This window comes from Scyliorhinus canicula, chromosome 4 (assembly GCF_902713615.1).
Source record: "Scyliorhinus canicula chromosome 4, sScyCan1.1, whole genome shotgun sequence".
Taxonomy (NCBI): Eukaryota; Metazoa; Chordata; class Chondrichthyes; order Carcharhiniformes; family Scyliorhinidae; genus Scyliorhinus; species Scyliorhinus canicula.
Window position 1 is genome coordinate 47,295,225 of NC_052149.1, and position 19,930 is coordinate 47,315,154.

A 19,930-nucleotide genomic window follows, 5' to 3' on the forward strand; every position below is an offset into this window, starting at 1 on the left:
TTCGACTCTGTCGAAGGCCTTCTCTGAGTTAAGGGGGGGGGGGGTGATCAGTTCTGGTGTCTTCTCCCCGGGAGGGATCATAATTATGTTCAGTCGGCGTCTGATGTTCGTTGTTAGCTGTCTGCCCTTCATAAACCTGGTCTGCTCTTCAGCAATTCTCTGGCACTCAACTCTTTAGTCGCCTCGCCAGGACCTTTGCCAGGACTTTGACATCAGTGTTCAGGAGTGAGATAGGTCTGCATGATCCGCACTCCATTGGTTCTTTGTCCTTTATAAGGGTCAGCGATATTGAGGCCCATGCCAGCATGGGCGGCAGTGTCCCTCTCTACAAGGTCATTGAACATCTCCCACAGGTAGGGAGCCAATGCTGCCACACACCTTTTATAGAAGTCCACCGGGAACCCGTTTGGTCCCGGTGCCTTCCCTGACTATAAGGAGTCGATGCTCTCTTTGACCCCCCCCCCCCCCCCCCCCCCCCCCCCCCCCCCATTTCTTTTCCTCTCCCTCGGCTGATATGCCCAGCCCTTTGACAAACCATTTCATCCTCTCGTCCCTCTCTTGGGGCTTGGAGATGTACAGTTCCCGGGAGAAGGGCAAAGGCTTTGTTGATCTTATCTGGCGCTGTGACTAGCTTATTGTTCCTGTCCCTCACCTGCACTCCCTCGTGGCCACCTGCTTTCTCAGCTTGTGAAGCAGTAGGAGGCTGGCCTTGTCTCCATGCTCATAAAAAGTCCCCCATGTCTGGTGGAGTTGGTGCACTGCTATCCTGGTGGAGAGCAGATCAAATTCCACTGGTAGTTTTTTTTCCTCTCCAGCAGCACCACGGTTGGAACCGTGCCGTGGAGTACTGCCGATGCACATCTAATATGGAGTCGATCAGCTGTTGCCTAGCCGCCCTCTCCTTCCTGCCTCTAAGTGCCCTATACGCTATTATTTCCCCCTTATCTGCAGGAACTTGCCCAAGTTCCTTAGACCGTACCTTCCAAATCCATGGCCACTATATCTAGAAGGACAAGAGCAGCAGATACCTGGGAGCCCCAGCACCTGGAGGTTTCCCTCCAAGTCACTCACCATCCTGACTTGGAAACATAATGCCGTTCCTTCACTGTCTCTGGGACAAAATCCTGGAATTACCTACCCCGCCCCCAATCATCACTGTTGGTGTACTTCCACCTCAAAGGGCTGCAGCAGTTTAAGAAGGCAAATCACCACCTCCTGTAGGGCAACTAGGAATGGGCAGCAAATGCTGGCCTAACCAGCGACACACACTGTAATCAGACTGTAACTGTTGCTCTGTAAAACTCTGTACTGAGGTAAACCAGTGAAATAATTTGCATTAAATCAGTGTTTCTCAGTTTATCTTCAAGGAGAATGAAGAAACAGACATGGGAAAGACATGAATATCCAGCTAAAATCATAATGGGGGCCTATGGTTTTCCCCTTGAGCTTTTGTGGAGCTATTTATTGGTACACAAACCTTTAAATGCAAAATAGCAGACCTCTTCAAGAAATGACCAGCTCATTGTATCTGAGAAAATACATAATGCAAGACTCTCAATTAATGACAGCGCACCATTTATACTGTATTTCTTCTGAGGTGTCATGAGCAATGCCATATGATAGAAATTGAGTGGATTGAAATTGCCTTTGGTACTCTGTACTCCGTACCAAATACAGGATCTAAGACAATGAAAAAGTTGCAACTTTCCCCTGATCTTAGTGTGGATGTGGCTGGTAAAAGCCCTGCACCTATTTCTGTTCTGGTTGCCTATATGTGAAATTCATCTTCGTGGACAACAACAGAAGATCTTTTGTTGCTATGTGACATGGAGACTTTTCCTTATGATTGTAATTAATTTGTGCAAAGTGTTGGGTTCAAATTGTGAGCATCAGTTTCAAAAGATAAATCCTACTTTTCTCCATAAGCTGCAGGCTTGAGCCGGGAGTACAGTTTATTTTTTTTACATACAAGGCAGTTTTCCAGGTATGACTAAATATGTTGTGGATAAATGGATGCTGGATAGGTCAATATTTTAATGATTGACTTGAAGATGGAATTTTTTTTTTTTTTTTTAAACAGGTGGAGCTTTCTGGATCATCTTCATTGTTCTTCAGGAAACTCAGTAATCCCGACCTGACCTGTTCATCTGGAAAAATTTCTAAACTCCAACACCAATTTAGTGAAGATGATGGCAAACTTCGAAGAGGGAGTTTTGGTGGAGCATTGGGAGGTAAAGGGTTGACTTATTTTTATTTGTTGCTAGTGGAAGACTTGAGGGTTTTCGATAACGAAGTAACCATGAGTAGAACATAGAACATAAAGTGCTGAAGGAGGCCATTTGGCCCATCGAGTCTGCACCGACCCACTTAAGCCCTCACTTCCACCCTATCCCCCTAACCCAATAGCTCTATCTCAACCTTTTTGGACGCTAAGGGCAATTTAGCACAACCAATCCACCTAATCTGCACGTTTTTGGACTGTGGGAGGAAACCGGAGCACCCGGAGGAAACCCACGCAGACACGGGGAGAAGGTGCAGACTCCGCACAGACAGTAACCCAGCGAGGAATCGAACCTGGGACCCTGGTGCTGTGAAGCCACAGTGCTAACCACTATACTACCATGCTGCCCTCGTGCTATACGATTGTTTGTATTCGGAGGGACAACGTGGCAGGTCCGAGCTCTTAAAAGTTTGTAAGTGATGAAAGGATTTAATATTTGAACTCTGGTGCAAATTGTTTATAGAAAAACAAAAGCAATCATCAAACATTATTGAAAAAATCATCTTAAGATCATTCTGTTTGTTTTAGTTCCATAGAAAACTCTGAGGTTTGGTGTCTGATGTCAACCAAAACCTGTGTTCTAATTTGTAAAACATGCTAATGTACTGGACACGACATATAATTTGATATTTCAGTTGTCAATGATACCACATAATAGCTAATCTTTTTGTGTGAATCATCACATATCATGATATGAATCATACAGATGGCTCAAAAACTTTTGAGAAATGTCATGAATACTCTATTCTAGAAATCCTCTATATATTGATTATATATTTATATGGGATATTTGAACATGAGAGCAATTTTAATGTGATTTGCGTGACTTGCGAATGACTTAAATTTAATCTTTGTTCTTATTAACATCCCATTTGAATGTTTTAACTTTATCCTCCTTCCTTCTCTTCCATAACTGTAAGCCAGCAGGCTGCTTCAATTAGGTCTGACCTGTTCTGACGAATGGTTCTGACTCAATGTTAACTCTCTTTTGACCGCCAATGAAATGAAAATCGCTTATTGTCACGAGTAGGCTTCAATGAAGTTACTGTGAAAAGCCCCTAGTCGCCACATTCCGGCGCCTGTCCGGGGAGGCTGGTACGGGAATCGAACCGTGCTGCTGACCTGCTTGGTCTGCTTTAAAAGCCAGCGATTTAGCCCAGTGAGCTAAACCAGTCCCTGCAGTTTGACCTGCTGAATGTATCCAACATTTTCTGTTGTTATTTCAGATATTGAGCATTCCGTTGTATTTTGTTGTTGTGAACCTGTTTTCATCCTCCTTTTGGCAAGTTTTTCAGAGTAACAAAAAGTGGCCAAGTGATTCTTAAATCCTGATTATTTGTGGAGAAGTGTGTGATCTTGGCCGTTAATAATGCATTTATATTGAGAATCACTATGGCAAAATTAATGTTGTCTGACCTTTTGTATTAGTTTTACTAATGCATGCTTATGTATTAGTTTTCTATGTTGGTATATTTATCTATTTAAAGATGATAAGCATTTCTCAAAAGTGGCCCTGATTAAAAGACTATTATATCAAAATTAGGGGGGCAGGAGGTATCGGTAACGTAATATGGTAGGGTGCTCAACATTCTCTTGTGTAAAGGAGAAATAAAAGTAAGTACACAAAAGCCCAAGGGAGTGATGGGGGTTTTACAGGGTACAGATGCATGTATTAAAAATGTGTCTTATGTTTTGGGATGGGTGCAAGTTTTGATATTAGTTGTTTCTTTCATTTTGATCATTTGGATTGGATTTGTTTATTGTCATGTGTACCAAGGTACAGTGAAAAATATTTTTCTGTGAGCAGCTCAAACAGATCATTTAGACATGAAAATAAAAAGAAAATACATAATAGGGCAACACAAGGTACACAATCTAAATACATAGACACTGACATCAGGTGAAGCATACCGGAGAGTCGTATTAATCAGGTCAGTTCATGGGTGTATTAAGAAGGAAAAGTTATGAAAATAAGTATATGAAGCCCTGGGCTTTTAAAATAAAGACATAGACTACAAAGGCTCAGCACAACCTTCTGGCTTATCTAAAACATTATCTGAGTTCTGGGCACATTAGTTTAGAAAGGATGTGTGAAGGCTTTGTAAAGGGTACAGAAGACATTTAATAGAATGATTCCAGGAATGAGGTGTGTTATGGGCCAGGGCTTAGAAATTCCAAAGCCTATCATGAAGTCCATCTGACCAACAAACTTTATGTTGAATTTGGCTAGGATGAGCACAAGAGCCTTCCCTTCAGGTGTGATTAATCAGTCTTTCTAGATGCTTTAATCAAAACAAGCTTTATTCTAAGAACTTAGTTAACATATATATATCAACAAACAGCAAGAATTGTTATCAATTACAAACATAAAGACACCACACGGCTACAGGAATCTATGTATAACACTTAATGAATTCCCCCTTAACTGTTGCAATTCAAAAATAAAATCCCATAAATCAAAAACCCCTTTTTAAAGGGCGTGGCCCAGAACTTTTCCTGAATATCTCTTTCCAGTTAGCAAAGCCTGTTTACTTCTGAAGCAGTTTTTAAAAATGAAAATAGAGGGAGACAGGCCAAAACACTTATTTTCTCTGTCTGTAGTCCACAGCAGTCAAAATGAAAGAGAAACGTAAATACAGTTCACACAGCCCAGCTTCACCCACAAAATGACATAGAACATAGAACAGTACAGCACAGTACAGGCCCTTCAGCCCATGATGTTGGGTCGACCATTTATCCTAATCTAAGATCAACCTAACCTACATCCTGTCAATTTACCGCTGTCCATGTGCCTGTCCAAAACGTCCATGGACGCGATGGATCAAATTACCTTCTGTGCTGCATGGTGCTGTAATTCTTTAATTCTAATGTGATTCATCAAGCCAGAATAATTTATTTGGGTCAGCCATTTAAAACAAAATAGTTGTACATCCTTAACATCTATACAGTCAGATTCCTTCCAGTGAACCCTAACTTTTCTTTCTCCATTATGCGTGTCGGTGGCGAGGCCAGCATTTATTGCCCATCTCTAAATGTCTTGAGAACGTGATGATGAGCCACCACCATGAACCGTTGTAGTCGATGTGGTGCAGGTACATCCACACTGCTGTTAGAGTTGCAAGTTTTTTAAAATAAAAGTATTATTGAGGTATTTCTGGTTTTCAAACAATAACAGAAGGAACAGTGTACATACAAATATAAACGTAGTTCAATAGCCGTCTTCCTCCCTCGCAGGTCCCACCTTTTCTAACATCCTACTCTAAACTAAACCCCCCCCCTCCCCCTTCTGCTGACAGTTAATTTTCCCCAAAGAAGTGAGTTCCAAGATTTTAACTCGGTGATAATGAAGCATAGTGTGCAGCTTGGAGGGAATCTTGGTGGTGGTGGTGGTGGTGTTCTCATGCATCTGCTGCCCTTGTCCTTCTAGGCAATAGAGGTTGTGGGTTCAAAGGTGCTATTAAAGGAACCTTGGTGATTTGCGGCAGCGCATCTTATATATGGTGCACATTCTGCCACTGTACATAAGCAGTAAACTGACATTTGTTAGGTCCCAAGTGTCTAAATAGTCAGGTGATCAAGGCCAACATCATAAATAGTTCTGTCTAGCTTTGTAATTAGCAATGTCAACTGCCGAGGTAATTGCTCTGAGTTTGAAATCTTTTTTCCTTCCCTTTTCTGTGTGGAAGTGCTTCTACTTGAGGATATCTGAGAGACTTTATACTCATGTTTGCACTTAGTGGTTCTAAAGCCATGTTCTGTCCCTCCAGAGCACAGCAGATTGGTGTTCCAACATACAGCTGTACCAATAAAGTGTTGACAAAAAAGCTTGGAACAGAATTTGGTCTGAACAATAGAAGTAGTATCTTCAGAAATAGCATATTGCCAAGCAGTGTGCAGTCTCGAAGACTAACTCAATTGCAATGGCAAATGTGGTCAAAGCATTTATTGTGTTTAGAACAGGGATTTATTACTTCTGCAGAATGTAAAAGCAGTTGGGATTGGAGGCAGGTAGACCTACAATTTCCCGCTGCTTGCCTTTGTGCTGGTTCAGCACCTTGAGCCTCACTCTGAGCCATTTACAGAGGAAATTAGGGCCCATTCTAGGGCTGATTTTTGTCCATTGCCATCTGAGGTTTCCAGTTGGGAATGTGGGCAAGAAGAATTGTTCATCCACAATCACAGCCAGGCAACTGCAGTCATTTTAAATTAAGAAAACTGGCCCCTTCAGAGGAGATACCTCTATCTTGAGGATTGTTCTATATTTCTCTCTCTCTCTCTCTCTCTCTCTGTCTCTCTGTCTCTTTGTCTGTCTGTCTGTCTGTCTCTGTTTCTTTCTCTGTCTGTCTCTCTCTGTGTCTGTCCCTCTATCTGTGTCTGTCCCTCTATCTGTGTCTGTCCCTCTCTCTGTGTCTGTCCCTCTCTCTGTGTCTGTCCCTCTCTCTGTGTCTGTCCCTCCCTCTGTGTCTGTCCCTCCCTCTGTGTCTGTCCCTCCCTCTGTGTCTGTCCCTCCCTCTGTGTCTGTCCCTCCCTCTGAGTCTGTCCCTCCCTCTGAGTCTGTCCCTCCCTCTGAGTCTGTCCCTCCCTCTGAGTCTGTCCCTCCCTCTGAGTCTGTCCCTCCCTCTGAGTCTGTCCCTCCCTCTGAGTCTGTCCCTCCCTCTGAGTCTGTCCCTCCCTCTGTGTCTGTCCCTCTCTCTCTGTCTGTCCCTCTCTCTCTGTCTGTCCCTCTCTCTCTCTGTCTGTCCCTCTCTCTCTCTGTCTGTCCCTCTCTCTCTCTGTCTGTCCCCCTCTCTCTCTGTCCCTCTCTCTGTCTGTCCCTCTCTCTCTCTCTGTCTGTCCCTCTCTCTCTCTCTCTCTCTCTGTCCCTCTCTCTCTCTCTCTCTCTCTCTCTCTCTCTCTCTGTCTGTCCCTCTCTCTCTCTCTCTCTCTCTCTCTCTCTGTCTGTCCCTCTCTCTCTCTCTCTCTCTGTCTGTCCCTCTCTCTCTCTCTGTCTGTCCCTCTCTCTCTCTCTGTCTGTCCCTCTCTCTCTCTCTCTGTCTGTCCCTCTCTCTCTCTCTCTGTCTGTACCTCTGTCTCTCTGTCTGTCCCTCTCTGTCTCTGTTTCTGTGTCTCTCTGTCTCTGTTTCTGTCTGTCTCTGTTTCTGTCTGTCTCTGTTTCTGTCTCTCTCGGTCTCTGTTTCTGTCTCTCTCGGTCTCTGTTTCTGTCTCTCTCGGTCTCTGTTTCTGTCTCTCTGTTTGTCTCACAACTGGCGTCTGCTCTCTGGCTTATCCACTGTCTAAAACTTCCGATGCTTCGGTCTCCATATCGGAATCGGAGTCTTTGACCTCCCGCATCTCTTTGACGGGCCCCTAGTGGGCAACACCCTTGGCTTTCTTTTTGCTGTGGCCGTCTGACTTGAAACTGGTAACTTCAGAGGAGTCTCGCATCGAATTGCTCTCCTGCATCAGAGGTGGTATTCGTGCTTCTTCATCACTTGGTGCTGAACTCGAACCTGGTATGAAACTTTCCCTGTTGAACTATTGTTCCTGGGACCCACTTGACACCATCACCAAAGTTTTGAATATAGTTTGTGTCACCTGGTTCGAACCATCTGGTCTGTATCTGCCTGCCTGCGCAACGTCCCTGCTGCTCCTAACTGCTGCATACTTTCCCATCAGCCGGCTCCGGACCATTAAAGGGTCTGCCTGTGCTACTCCAGTCGTGACAAGGGGGGTGGTACATGATCAAATAATAATCTGGCCAGTCAAGTGTTGGGAGACACCCGAGTCTGCTTCATCAATCCTCTTTTAAATGTTCGTACCGATCTTTCAGCCAGCCCATTCAAAGCCAGGTGGATCCATGTGGATGTGCTACACATGCCGCTGTCGGTGACCAACACCTCTGGGACACCGTGTGCACTGAACATGAGTTGTAGTTTTTCAATCGTTGCCTTCATAGTGAACGGCATTCCGTGGATCTCTTCACTTTGAATAAGCATCCACAACAGCTAGACACATCCTGGAAAGGACTGGCAAAGTTGGCATGAGGCTACACCCAAGGCCTACCTAGCCATTCAGCTAAGTGAAGAGGCACGACGGATGGGAGCGCTGAACCAGTCGCTCTGTTCCCGCATCTGAGTTTGGCCACCAAACGTAACTTTAGGCGAGTATTTTCATTTTTGACAGGCCTGGATGCCCGTTATAGAGATCTTGCTGTATGAAGTCCTGAAGTTTTGTGAGAGTATAATGTGAAATCCCCATAAAAGAATGCCATCATTGATGCTGAATGCTGCAATTTTAATTGAAAAAGCCTTTCACTTGTTGGGCAGTTTCTGGTATTGACCACCGTACAGCACGATATGGTAGACCTTGGACAATAAAGGATCTGTTTGTGTCCACTCACATATTTGGGCCCTTGTGACTGGCCGCGATACCACAAGGTTTACGTGGGTACAGAGTCATCAGCGCTGGGGAGATTTGGGGGTCATGTACAGCAGCAGAAGTTAATTCAAAGCACTGTGTTTGCGATCTGAATGCCCGGTTGGTGCTTGAAAGCACACTCGTTCGCCGCCAACAGGAGAGCCCATCTTTGGATTCGGGCTGACACGATGGGCGGAATAACCTTCCCAACAATGGTTTGTGGTTTGTTAGTATTGTAAAACAAAGCTCATAACAGGTATTGATGGAACCTTTTGGACTGCAAAAACTACGGCCAATCCTTCTTTTCTGATTTGTGCATAGTTTCTCTGCCGCAGCCAGCGTTCTGGCACTGACCGGGCACTCAGATCGCGATCGCGGATGATTTGAGTAAACGTCTGCTGCCGACACGACCCCGTTCTGGAGGCAAATGCAATTGGCCATTCTCTACCGTTGTCTATGTAATGTAACAACATGGCACCAATGCCACATGGTAAGGCATCGCACATGACTACTAATGGTTCGATGGGATTGTAGTGTGTCAGCAGGCCGGATAAGGTCAATTGCTTCTTGACTGGAGTGAACGCCTCTTCCTGTGGCGCTCTCCAGGCCATGGCTGTTTTTGTTTTTAGCAGGATGTGTAGGAGGGCCAGCAAGGTTGCGAGTCCAGGGATGAATTTTCCACAATAATTCACGAGTCCCAGAAACAAACGGCGTTTGTTGTATTCTCCGGTGTGGAGGCCTGTTGAATTGCTCGCACCTTCTCTGCTACCAGGTGTTGTCCATCCCAGTCTATGCGGTACCCTAAGTATATGGCTTCCCTGGCAAGGAAGACTCACTTCTATCTTTTGAGGCGGACCCTCGATTCTCAAAAACGGCAGAACACCTCGTCCAAGTTGCTCAAGTGTTCGTGCTCCGCCATACCTGTGATCAACATGTCACACGTGGGGATCCCTCAGAATGTTTCCCATGACACACTGGAAAATGGCACAGGCCAAGAAAACACCAAGTGGAAATCTAGTATTTTCGTAAAGGCCCCTGTGGGTATTAATGCTCACATGTTGTCTGGACGCGGGGTCGAATTCCAGTTGAAGATGGGCATGACTCATATCAAGCTTCGTAAATGAACGACCTCCAGCAAATTTTGCATACATAAGAACATAAGAACATTAAGAACATAAGAACTAGGAGCAGGAGTAGGCCATCTGGCCCCTCGAGCCTGCTCCGCCATTCAATTAGATCATGGCTGATCTTTTGTGGACTCAGCTCCACTTTCCGGCCCGAACACCATAACCCTTAATCCCTTTATTCTTCAAAAAACTATCTATCTTTACCTGAAAAACATGTAATGAAGGAGCCTCAACTGCTTCACTGGGCAAGGAATTCCATAGATTCACAACCCTTTGGGTGAAGAAGTTCCTCCTAAACTCAGTCCTAAATCTACTTCCCCTTATTTTGAGGCTATGTCCCCTAGTTCTGCTGTCACCCGCCAGTGGAAACAACCTGCCCGCATCTATCCTATCTATTCCCTTCATAATTTTAAATGTTTCTATAAGATCCCCCCCTCATCCTTCTAAATTCCAATGAGTACAGTCCCAGTCTACTCAACCTCTCCTCATAATCCAACCCCTTCAGCTCTGGGATTAACCTAATGAATCTCCTCTGCACACCCTCCAGCGCCAGTACGTCCTTTCTCAAGTAAGGAGACCAAAACTGAACACAATACTCCAGGTGTGACCTCACTAACACCTTATACAATTGCAACATAACCTCCCTAGTCTTAAACTCCATCCCTCTAGCAATGAAGGACAAAATTCCATTTGCCTTCTTAATCACCTGTTGCACTTGTAAACCAACCTTCTGTGACTCATGCACTAGCACACCCAAGTCCCTCTGAACAGCGGCATGCTTTAATATTTTATCGTTTAAATAATAATCCCGTTTGCTGTTATTCCTACCAAAATGGATAACCTCACATTTGTCAACATTGTATTCCATCTGCCAGACCCTAGCCCATTCACTTAACCTATCCAAATCCCTCTGCAGACTTCGAGTATCCTCTGCACTTTTCGCTTTACCACTCATCTTAGTGTCATCTGCAAACTTGGACACATTGCCCTTGGTCCCCAACTCCAAATCATCTATGTAAATTGTGAGCAATTGTGGGCCCAACACGGATCCCTGAGGGACACCACTAGCTACCAATTGCCAACCAGAGAAACACCCATTAATCCCAACTCTTTGCTTTCTATTAATTAACCAATCCTCTATCCATGCTACTACCCTTAATGCCATGCATCTTTATCTTATGCAGCAACCTTTTGTGTGGCACCTTGTCAAAGGCTTTCTGGAAATCCAGATATACCACATCCATCGGCTCCCCGTTATCTACTGCACTGGTAATGTCCTCAAAAAATTCCACTAAATTAGTTAGGCATGACCTGCCCTTTACGAACCCATGCTGCGTCTGCCCAATGGGACAATTTCTATCCAGATGCCTCGCAATTTCTTCCTTGATGATAGATTCCAGCATCTTCCCTACTACCGAAGTTAAGCTCACTGGCCTATAATTTCCTGCTTTCTGCCTACCTCCTTTTTTAAACAGTGGTGTCACGTTTGCTAATTTCCAATCCACCGGGACCACCCCAGAGTCTAGTGAATTTCGGTAAATTATCACTAGTGCATCTGCAATTTCCCTAGCCATCTCTTTTAGCACTCTGGGATGCATTCCATCAGGGCCAGGAGACTTGTCTACCTTTAGCCCCATTAGCTTGCCCATCACTACCTCCTTAGTGATAACAATCCTCTCAAGGTCCTCACCTGTCATAGCCTCATTTCTATCAGTCGCTGGCATGTTATTTGTGTCTTCCACTGTGAAGACCGACCCAAAAAACCTGTTCAGTTCCTCAACCATTTCCTCATTTCCCATTATTAAAACTCCCTTCTCATCCTCTAAAGGACCAATATTTACCTTAGCCACTCTTTTTTGTTTTATATATTTGTAAAAACTTTTACTGTCTGTTTTTATATTCTGAGCAAGTTTACTCTCATACTCTACCTTACTCTTTATAGCTTTTTTAGTAGCTTTCTGTTGCCCCCTAAAGATTTCCTAGTCCTCTAATCTCCCAGCAATCTTTGCCACTTTATATGCTTTTTCCTTCAATTTGATACTCTCCCTTATTTCCTTAGATATCCACGGTCGATTTTCCCTCTTTCTACCGTCCTTCCTTTTTGTTGGTATAAACCTTTGCTGAGCACTGTGAAAAATCGCTTGGAAGGTTCTCCACTGTTTCTCAACTGTTCCACCATAAAGTCTTAGCTCTCAGTCTACCTTAGCTAGTTCTTCTCTCATCCCCTTGTAATCTCCTTTGTTTAAACACAAAACACTAGTATTTGATTTTACTTTCTCACCCTCCATCTGTATTTTAAATTCCACCATATTATGATCGCTCCTTCCGAGAGGATCCCCAACTATGAGATCATGAATCAATCCTGTCTCATTACACAGGACAAGATCTAGGACCGCTTGTTCCCTCGTAGGTTCCATTACATACTGTTCTAGGAAACTATCGCGGATACATTCTATAAACTCCTCCTCAAGGTTGCCTTGACCGACCTGGTTAAACCAATCGACATGTAGATTAAAATCCCCCATGATAACTGCTGTACCATTTCTACATGCATCAGTTATTTCTTTGTTTATTGCCTGCCCCACCATAACGTTGCTATTTGGTGGCCGATAGACTACTCCTATCAGTGACTTTTTCGCCTTACTATTCCTGATTTCCACCCAAATGGATTCAACCTTATCCTCCATAGCACCGATGTCATCCCTTACTATTGCCCGGATGTCATCCTTAAATAACAGAGCAACACCACCTCCCTTACCATCCACTCTGTCCTTCCGAATAGTTTGATACCCTCGGATATTTAACTCCCAGTCGTGACCATCTTTTAACCATGTTTCAGTAATGGCCACTGAATCATAGTCATTTACGATGATTTGTGCCATCAACTCATTTACTTTATTCCGAATACTACGAGCATTCAGGTAAAGTACACTTATGTTGGTTTTTTTACCTCTGTTTTGAATCTTAACATCTCCAGTTTTATTCCTTTTGTTATTACTGGGCCTATTCACTGAGCTCCCCTCAGTCACTGTACCTTGTACTGTCGCCCTTTTAGATTTTTGACTATGTCTTCTCTGCCTTGCACTTTTCCCCTTCCTTTTGCTTCTGTCCCTGTTTTACTACCTTCCAACTTCCTGCATCGGTTCCCATCCCCCTGCCACATTAGTTTAAACCCTCCCCAACAGCTCTAGAAAACACCCCCCCCCCCCCCCCCCCCCCCCCAGGACATCGGTTCCAGTCCTGCCCAGGTGCAGACCGTCCGGTTTGTACTGGTCCCACCTCTCCCAGAACCGGGCCCAATGCCCCAGGAATTTGAATTTGAATACAAGTCTTCAATTCATGGCATTGGATACCTATACAATCAGGAGGTCCTATTTACTGTCAATTTATAGTCGCCACAAAGACTAACAGTTTTGTCTGGTTTAAGGACCGGAATTACCGGTGCTGCCTAATCGGCAAATTTTACCTGTCTAATGATCCCGAGACGCTCTAATCGACTGAACTCTGTCTCCATCTTTGCCAATAGTGCCGAGGAGACCGGGCGTATGTTTAGGCTGCGCTTCAGGGTTGACATGAAATTTTGCCATGGCTCCCTTGATTTTTCCCAGTCCGGTTTGGAAAACTTTGGGGTATTTCCCCAATACTTCATGGAGGCCTCCAGCACTCATCTGCAAAATCCGCTGCCAATTTTGATGAACAGTAAGAAGTCTTACAACACCAGGTTAAAGTCCAACAGGTTTGTTTCAAACACGAGCTTTCGGAGCACGGCTCCTTCTTCAGGTGAAGAAGGAGCCGTGCTCCGAAAGCTCGTGTTTGAAACAAACCTGTTGGACTTTAACCTGGTGTTGTAAGACTTCTTACTGTGCTCACCCCAGTCCAACGCCGGCATCTCCACATCATGGCTAATTTTGATGAAGGCATTGCAGCCAATTGTGGCTAAACAGACAAGGGCATTGTCCTTTCACCACATTCAATGGTAGCCTTGTAGATTGCTGCCCATAAATCACCAGGGCATTGTGGTTCCAGCTATGACAAGTGGTTCCCCCGTGTAGGGTGCCAGTATTCTCTTCGTATCACGTAAAGTCAACTGTTGTACTCCTGACTGAATCTTCTCAAATTTTTGTTTACCTATGACTGAGATTCCGGCTCACGTGTCCAATTTAATTACTGGGGGGGTGACCATTTACCTGATCGGTCATCAAATGGGCTGAACTTTGGGTGTTATATTGCAGTTCAACTTCATGCATTTTTCATCAGGCTGTTCCAAGTGAAATGTGGGGCTCTGGGTTGACGTGTACCACGGGTGGGATGATGGGTTTGCTGGCTGCCCTGTGGCTTTCGCTCCCTGTGGTTTCTCTGGCAGTATGCCTGGCATAGTCGAGGAACTTTCTATGGATTCGGGGGCCAAGTTAATTTGGTCCTAGATCTGCTGCCCTGGCCTCGGTGGTGTTCACCTTAAGACGGGGATTCCGGAGTTCCCATTCTGGGGGGTGCTGTACGCCCAGAGGTCGAGGCATGTCCCACACTGTTCACTTCCATTGCTTGGGAGTTTCTGTACCCCCTTTTCTGCACTTTCTCTTGAAAGAGAAATTTCTATGGCGATCTTGAGGTCTAGCAATGGCTCGGTTAGTATGGGTCACCATATTGTTCATGCCACAAACCAACTGCTTCCGCAGCATCTCGGGAAGGGCTATCATCACAAAATTCAGCTAGTTTACTCAGATATGTTGAGAACTTGGTAACAGACACCCCTGGGGTCCTCTCAACTGTGTTAACTGGTAACGATGCACAATGACCAATGGTTTGGGTCATATTGATCCGTCGCTAGTGCTACCAGCTCTTCAAAGGTCTTGGAATCCGGGGCTGTGAGGTATGTGAGCCTTTTTATTACGTTAAATGTGGGGACTCCGCAGGCAGTCAAGAGTATTACTGTATGTCGCTCATCACCACTTAGAGCGTTGGCCCTGAAAAGGTAACACATATGCTCTGTCTATTGCATCCAATATTCCACGCTAGCACGAACAGATCAAGTCTCCCAAAGGGGACATTTTGAAATCCGTGCATACCTGATTCTTGTAGGGTAATCGGAGATGACTGCTCTTCCAATAGTCAGCAGCACTGACTGCAGCTCCACTTTTAGCTCCTCGTCGCCTATTTAGTGGCCACAGAGGAGTCCAAAACAAGAAGCGTAAAGAAACTTATTTTATTACAAAGTGAAAGTAAATGGATATATGAAAGCACAATTGGGTGCAACTATGATACTTTCACAGTCAAATAACCTGCCAGCACATGCTGTCAAGGTTCACCGAGACACTGCTGGCATTGTAGCAGTATGAGTCAGTACCTCAGTGGAAAGAGGGGAATGTTGCTGTTTGGGCTACTCCCAGCTATATTTATGTTTGTACCAACAAGGCAACTTCTATTGACAGGCCTGTGACTCCTATGATTTGAAATTTCTCCACTTTGGGCATATGTTAGTGAATTGTGCAAGTAACAACAGCCCTTTTCTCGCAATCGTTGTTGGGAAGGCGTATGACATGTACACTGTTTTCTGCTGATTGTTGTGAAAGGTGGAAAACATCACACTCTCAATCCATATAGTTTAGTGGAAATTGTGAATTCTATTTACAGTCATGAAATTTTATGAGAAAATTGATCAGTTGACAAAAGGACAATTAAATTCTCTCGCCGATCTTTTCTGAGATCAAAATAACAAAGCATTTTAGGATTGTTTTAATCTTTTTTAACTGAATCTTGGATGGACAAAATCTGTATTTACTGGTTGGGTCAAAGACTATACAGCACAGAAACAAACAGTGTAAAATATGGGAAATTTGTATCCTTGGAGTTGCACCTCACCAGGTTGATGCCGTTCTGGTTTGATCAAGTGGACGACATGAATGGTTAGAACCTTATTGCATTTATAATAAACTGTATTTATTCCTGCCTGAGGTACCCCAGCACTGTCCATCAAGATATATCCGAGACACAACGATGGGAGGTTACTCTGGGCCAGAGTTAGAAGAACGTGTGTCTGGATAGATTTTGTTATGTTTAGTGGTTTAGCCATGAGAAAGAGTGATTTTAAGCTTTCACTCTTTATGACTGAAATCTACAAAAACGATTAATACATATTCAAAATTTTCCAACCAGGAGAGAATTTCTGCTGCAATTTAACAAGCCTTGACAGAAGGCATTGAACATGCTAGTAGATCTCCCATGATATTAATCATGTTGCATCAGAAGATTTTTTTTTGTATAAGCAGTCATTATGCTCTGTGATGAGGTGTTGTCAGAGCCTGTGATTTATGATGACTGTCAAATTCTTGCTTTATTCAATAGTATTCTGGGAACTTAACCAATTTGAGACTTATGGGCCAAGATAAGGGTGCTCTTTCAGAGGGTTGGTGCATACTCAATGGGCTGAATGGTCTCCTTCTGCATTGTAGGGATTGAGTGAGAATCAAAATCTGTGGTTGTCTACTTTTCTGTGACAAGTGAGTGAAGGGCTTTGTGTATTTCTTTACCGATGCATTTATTTAAACCTTACTTTCAAAACTTTAAAGTGAAGTCCACTTTCAGTGGCTTGGAGGTGAATATTTACAGTTTAGAGGTAATGTGGTTGGAGGTATTGATTGTCGTGTTCAACAGCAATTATGGAACTTTATAATTGGTGTGGGATGGTTATAGTGAATGACAGCAATTTGGGATAGAACTTCTGGTATCTATCAAAAACACATTCACAACCCAAGGGATGAATTGCAGCACAGTTTACATCGAAAAACTCATAGAGACCAAACAAGCACGTTAAAATCATGCAACAATCACGCAGTAACAAAAATAGACAAACACATTCATCAAGTAATAGGGAAGTGATTAAAAGAAGGGTAAAATTGAATTAAAATTACAAATCAATGCATTGTTCCTACATTACAGACAATCAATTTTATCTCATCATCATTTGTCCATGCGATCATACACCAACAAGAATTTATACAGGAAAGGAGAAAGTCGAGAATAAATTAGAAGCATTAATAAATTAGTGTCCGGGATGGAGGATACCTCTGTTGTATGAGGCCGAATAGCCAACTCCATTTTAGAAGTGTAGCAAAAAACCTGGATAGAATACTGTCTTCGTTTTGCAAATGTTTTATCTTTTTTTTTATAAATGTTTTTTTATTGGGTTTTTGAACAAGGTATAATTACCGTTATGGACACAGGATAAGAAACATATAATATATATATATATATATATACACACAGAAGAGAAGGGCACACCCAAACATACCAAAGAGAAGAAAGTAGTACATAGTAAAAAAAAATACAATAAAAAATGAAATAGACTAACTGGTAGGGTATTGTGCACCAGCTCGATAGTGGCAGCTCTGTACACCTGGCAAAATTATTTACAACACGTAAGTAGGGAGGGGGGTGGGGTTGGGGAGGCAAATATACATTTGGGTCCCGGGGAGATAATTACAGTGTGCGATACTTGGCTGTGTTTCGTGTTGTTGCCTGCTTCTCCCAGACGGATCTCTCTGCCGTCTCGCGCTGGCCTCCGCTTCCGCTGCTCCTCCCGTCCTCCATCTTTATTTGCCTCGTTCCCCGCTCCTGGAGATGTCATGCTCGTTTTGGTATCCCGTGCCTTCCATCCGGATCCCAATTCCCTGCCCCCTCCCCCCTCCTCCACCTCGCTGATTCTCCTTTCTTGTGTCCCCCCCCCCCCCATGGTTCACCTTTCTTTCCTCGGGTTTAGCTGTCTCTCCCCGCCCCTCCCTCCCTCCCGGTCTATCTCTCCCTTTCATGCCTTGGCTACTTTCCCCTGATTCTTGGCTACCTGGCTATTCTTCCTCTTGTTCGTTGGCCACAAACATGTCCTGGAACATTCGCGTGAATAGCTCCCACGTTCTGTGGAAGCCGTCGTCTGACCCTCTGATGGCGAATTTGATTTTTTCCATTTGGAGAGATTCCGAGAGGTCGGACAGCCATTCTGAAGCTCTGGGTGGTGCTGCTGACCTCCAGCCAAACAGGATTCTACAGCGGGGGATCAGGGAGGCAAAGGCAAGGGCGTCCGCCCTCCTCCCCAGGAATAGATCTGGCTGGTCCGAGACCCCGAAGACCGCCAGTTTTGGGCATGGCTCCACCCTCACTCCCACCACTTTGGACAGTGCCTCAAAGAAGGCTGTCCAGTACTCCACAAGTCTGGGGCAAGACCAGAACATGTGGGCGTGGTTGGCCGGGCCTACTTGGCACCGTTCACATCTATCCTCCACCTCCGGGAAGAACCTGCTCATATGGGTTCTTGTTAAGTGGGCTCTATGTATCACTTTTAGCTACGTCAGGCTGAGCCTTGCGCACGTGGCGGTGGAGTTGACCCTATGCAGTGCTTCGCTCCAGAGTCCCCACCCTATCTCAATCCCCAGGTCATCCTCCCATTTCTTTCTTGTTGCGTCCAGTACGGTGTCGGCCCTTTCTATCAGTCGGTCTTGCATGTCACTACAGTTTCCTTTGTCTAGTATGCTTGCGTCCAGTACTTCTTCCAGTAGTGTCTGTCGTGGCGGTTGTGGGTACGTCCTTGTCTCCTTTCGTAGGAGGTTTTTAAGCTGCAGATACCTTAGCTCGTTCCCCCTGGCTAGCCGAAATTTCTCTCTGTTCGTCCAGTGTTGCGATCCTGCCGTCCGTGTATAGGTCCCTGACTGTCAGTGTCCCTCCGTCCTGCCCCCACCTTTTGAAGGTGGCGTCAGTCAGTGCTGTGTGAACCTATGATTGTTGCAGATGGGAGCTTTGTCCGACATTTTGGTCAGGCTAAATTGCTGCCGCAGTTGGTTCCAGGATTGGAGGGTGGCTATCACTACCGGGCTGCTGGAGTGTCTTTTAGGTGGGGATGGGAGTGCTGCCGTGGTGAGGGCCCAGAGGGAGGTCCCCACGCACTCACGCAGGAGGCCTCCTCTCGCGCACCCACTCGGCCTCTGGTTCCTTGATCCATCCCCTTATTCGCTCTTGGGGATGTAGATCGGAATGGATCTAAACAGGAAGAGGAACCTGGGCAGTACGTTCATTTTGATCGTCTGAACTCTCCCCGCGAGGGAGAGTGGGAGTGTGTTCCATCTTGGCAGGTCCTTTTTTACTTTCTCCGTCAGATTGGTGAGGTTCCATTTGTGGATCCCTTTCCAGTCATGGGCTATTTGGATCCCCAGGTAGCGGAATTTGTGTCAGGCTTGTTTAAACGGCAGCCCCTTTAGTGCTGCCCCCCCTACTTGCGGGTGTACTGGGAAGATCTCGCTTTTGCTCATGTTGAGTTTGGAGCCTTCTCGCGCAATGATTCCGTCCATGCTGCTCTGTGGGTCCGAAATGTAGAGGAGCAGGTCATCTGCATAGAGTGAGACTCTGTGCTCTCTGCCTCCCCTTCGGATCCCCCTCCAGCTTTTTGCTGCTCTGAGCGCGATTGCTAGCGGTTCGATCGCTAGGGCGAACAGCAGCGGGGACAGTGGGAATCCATGTCTGGTGCCCCTGTGCAGTTGAAAGTATTGGGAGTTGGTATTGTTTGTCCGTACGCTCGCCATGGGAGCATTGTATAGGAGCTTTACCCAGGTGGTGAAAATGTTTTATCTTTAAATGCAAACATTAATTGAGATATGGAATGGTAGACATGTAACCCCAATCTCTTCCTCTTCAGACATTTTACTGCTCTATTGTTGCTGAAGGAAATCTATCGTTAACCAAGCCTGTACTTCAACAGGACAGAAGTATTGACCCAGAGCCCAGCCAATGATGGCTTTGCATTTTGAAAAATGTAAGATGATTCTGGTTTGATCATGTTGTGGAGAAGGGATGTTTGGGTGTAGTGGTGATGTGGCAACACCCGAGTGTGACAGCACTGCAGGTTGAAGTTCGGCATCTGTGAGCATGAGGTGGATATCCTGGAGTCAGTCAATATTGGAAGATCAATGATGCACACTGTGGCAGAACTGGGAAGCATATTACACTCTGGCGTGCAAAGTATTCCGAATTATTTACAGCAGAGAAACCAGTAATTTGGCCAACAGGCCCACGCCAATGCTTTTGCTCTGCATGAACCTTTTCCCACCCTTCCTGTCTAACCCCATCAGCATATGCTTCAATTTCT

The 19,930-nt window shown here is 45.0% G+C and overlaps 1 protein-coding gene across 4 annotated transcripts in view; it reads left to right on the top strand.

The window, feature by feature from the left end:
• The window catches only part of mast2 (microtubule associated serine/threonine kinase 2), a 524,270-nt gene that overhangs the window by 35,669 nt on the left and 468,671 nt on the right, over positions 1-19,930 (top strand). For 3 of the 4 annotated variants that reach the window (XM_038794189.1, XM_038794190.1, XM_038794191.1), the window contains exon 2: positions 2,081-2,231. In XM_038794189.1, coding sequence (XP_038650117.1) covers positions 2,081-2,231 — 151 coding nt within the window. Of the gene's footprint in view, positions 1-2,080; positions 2,232-8,998; positions 9,168-19,930 lie in introns of all 4 variants that reach the window. The other variant, XM_038794192.1, reaches the window with a different exon arrangement.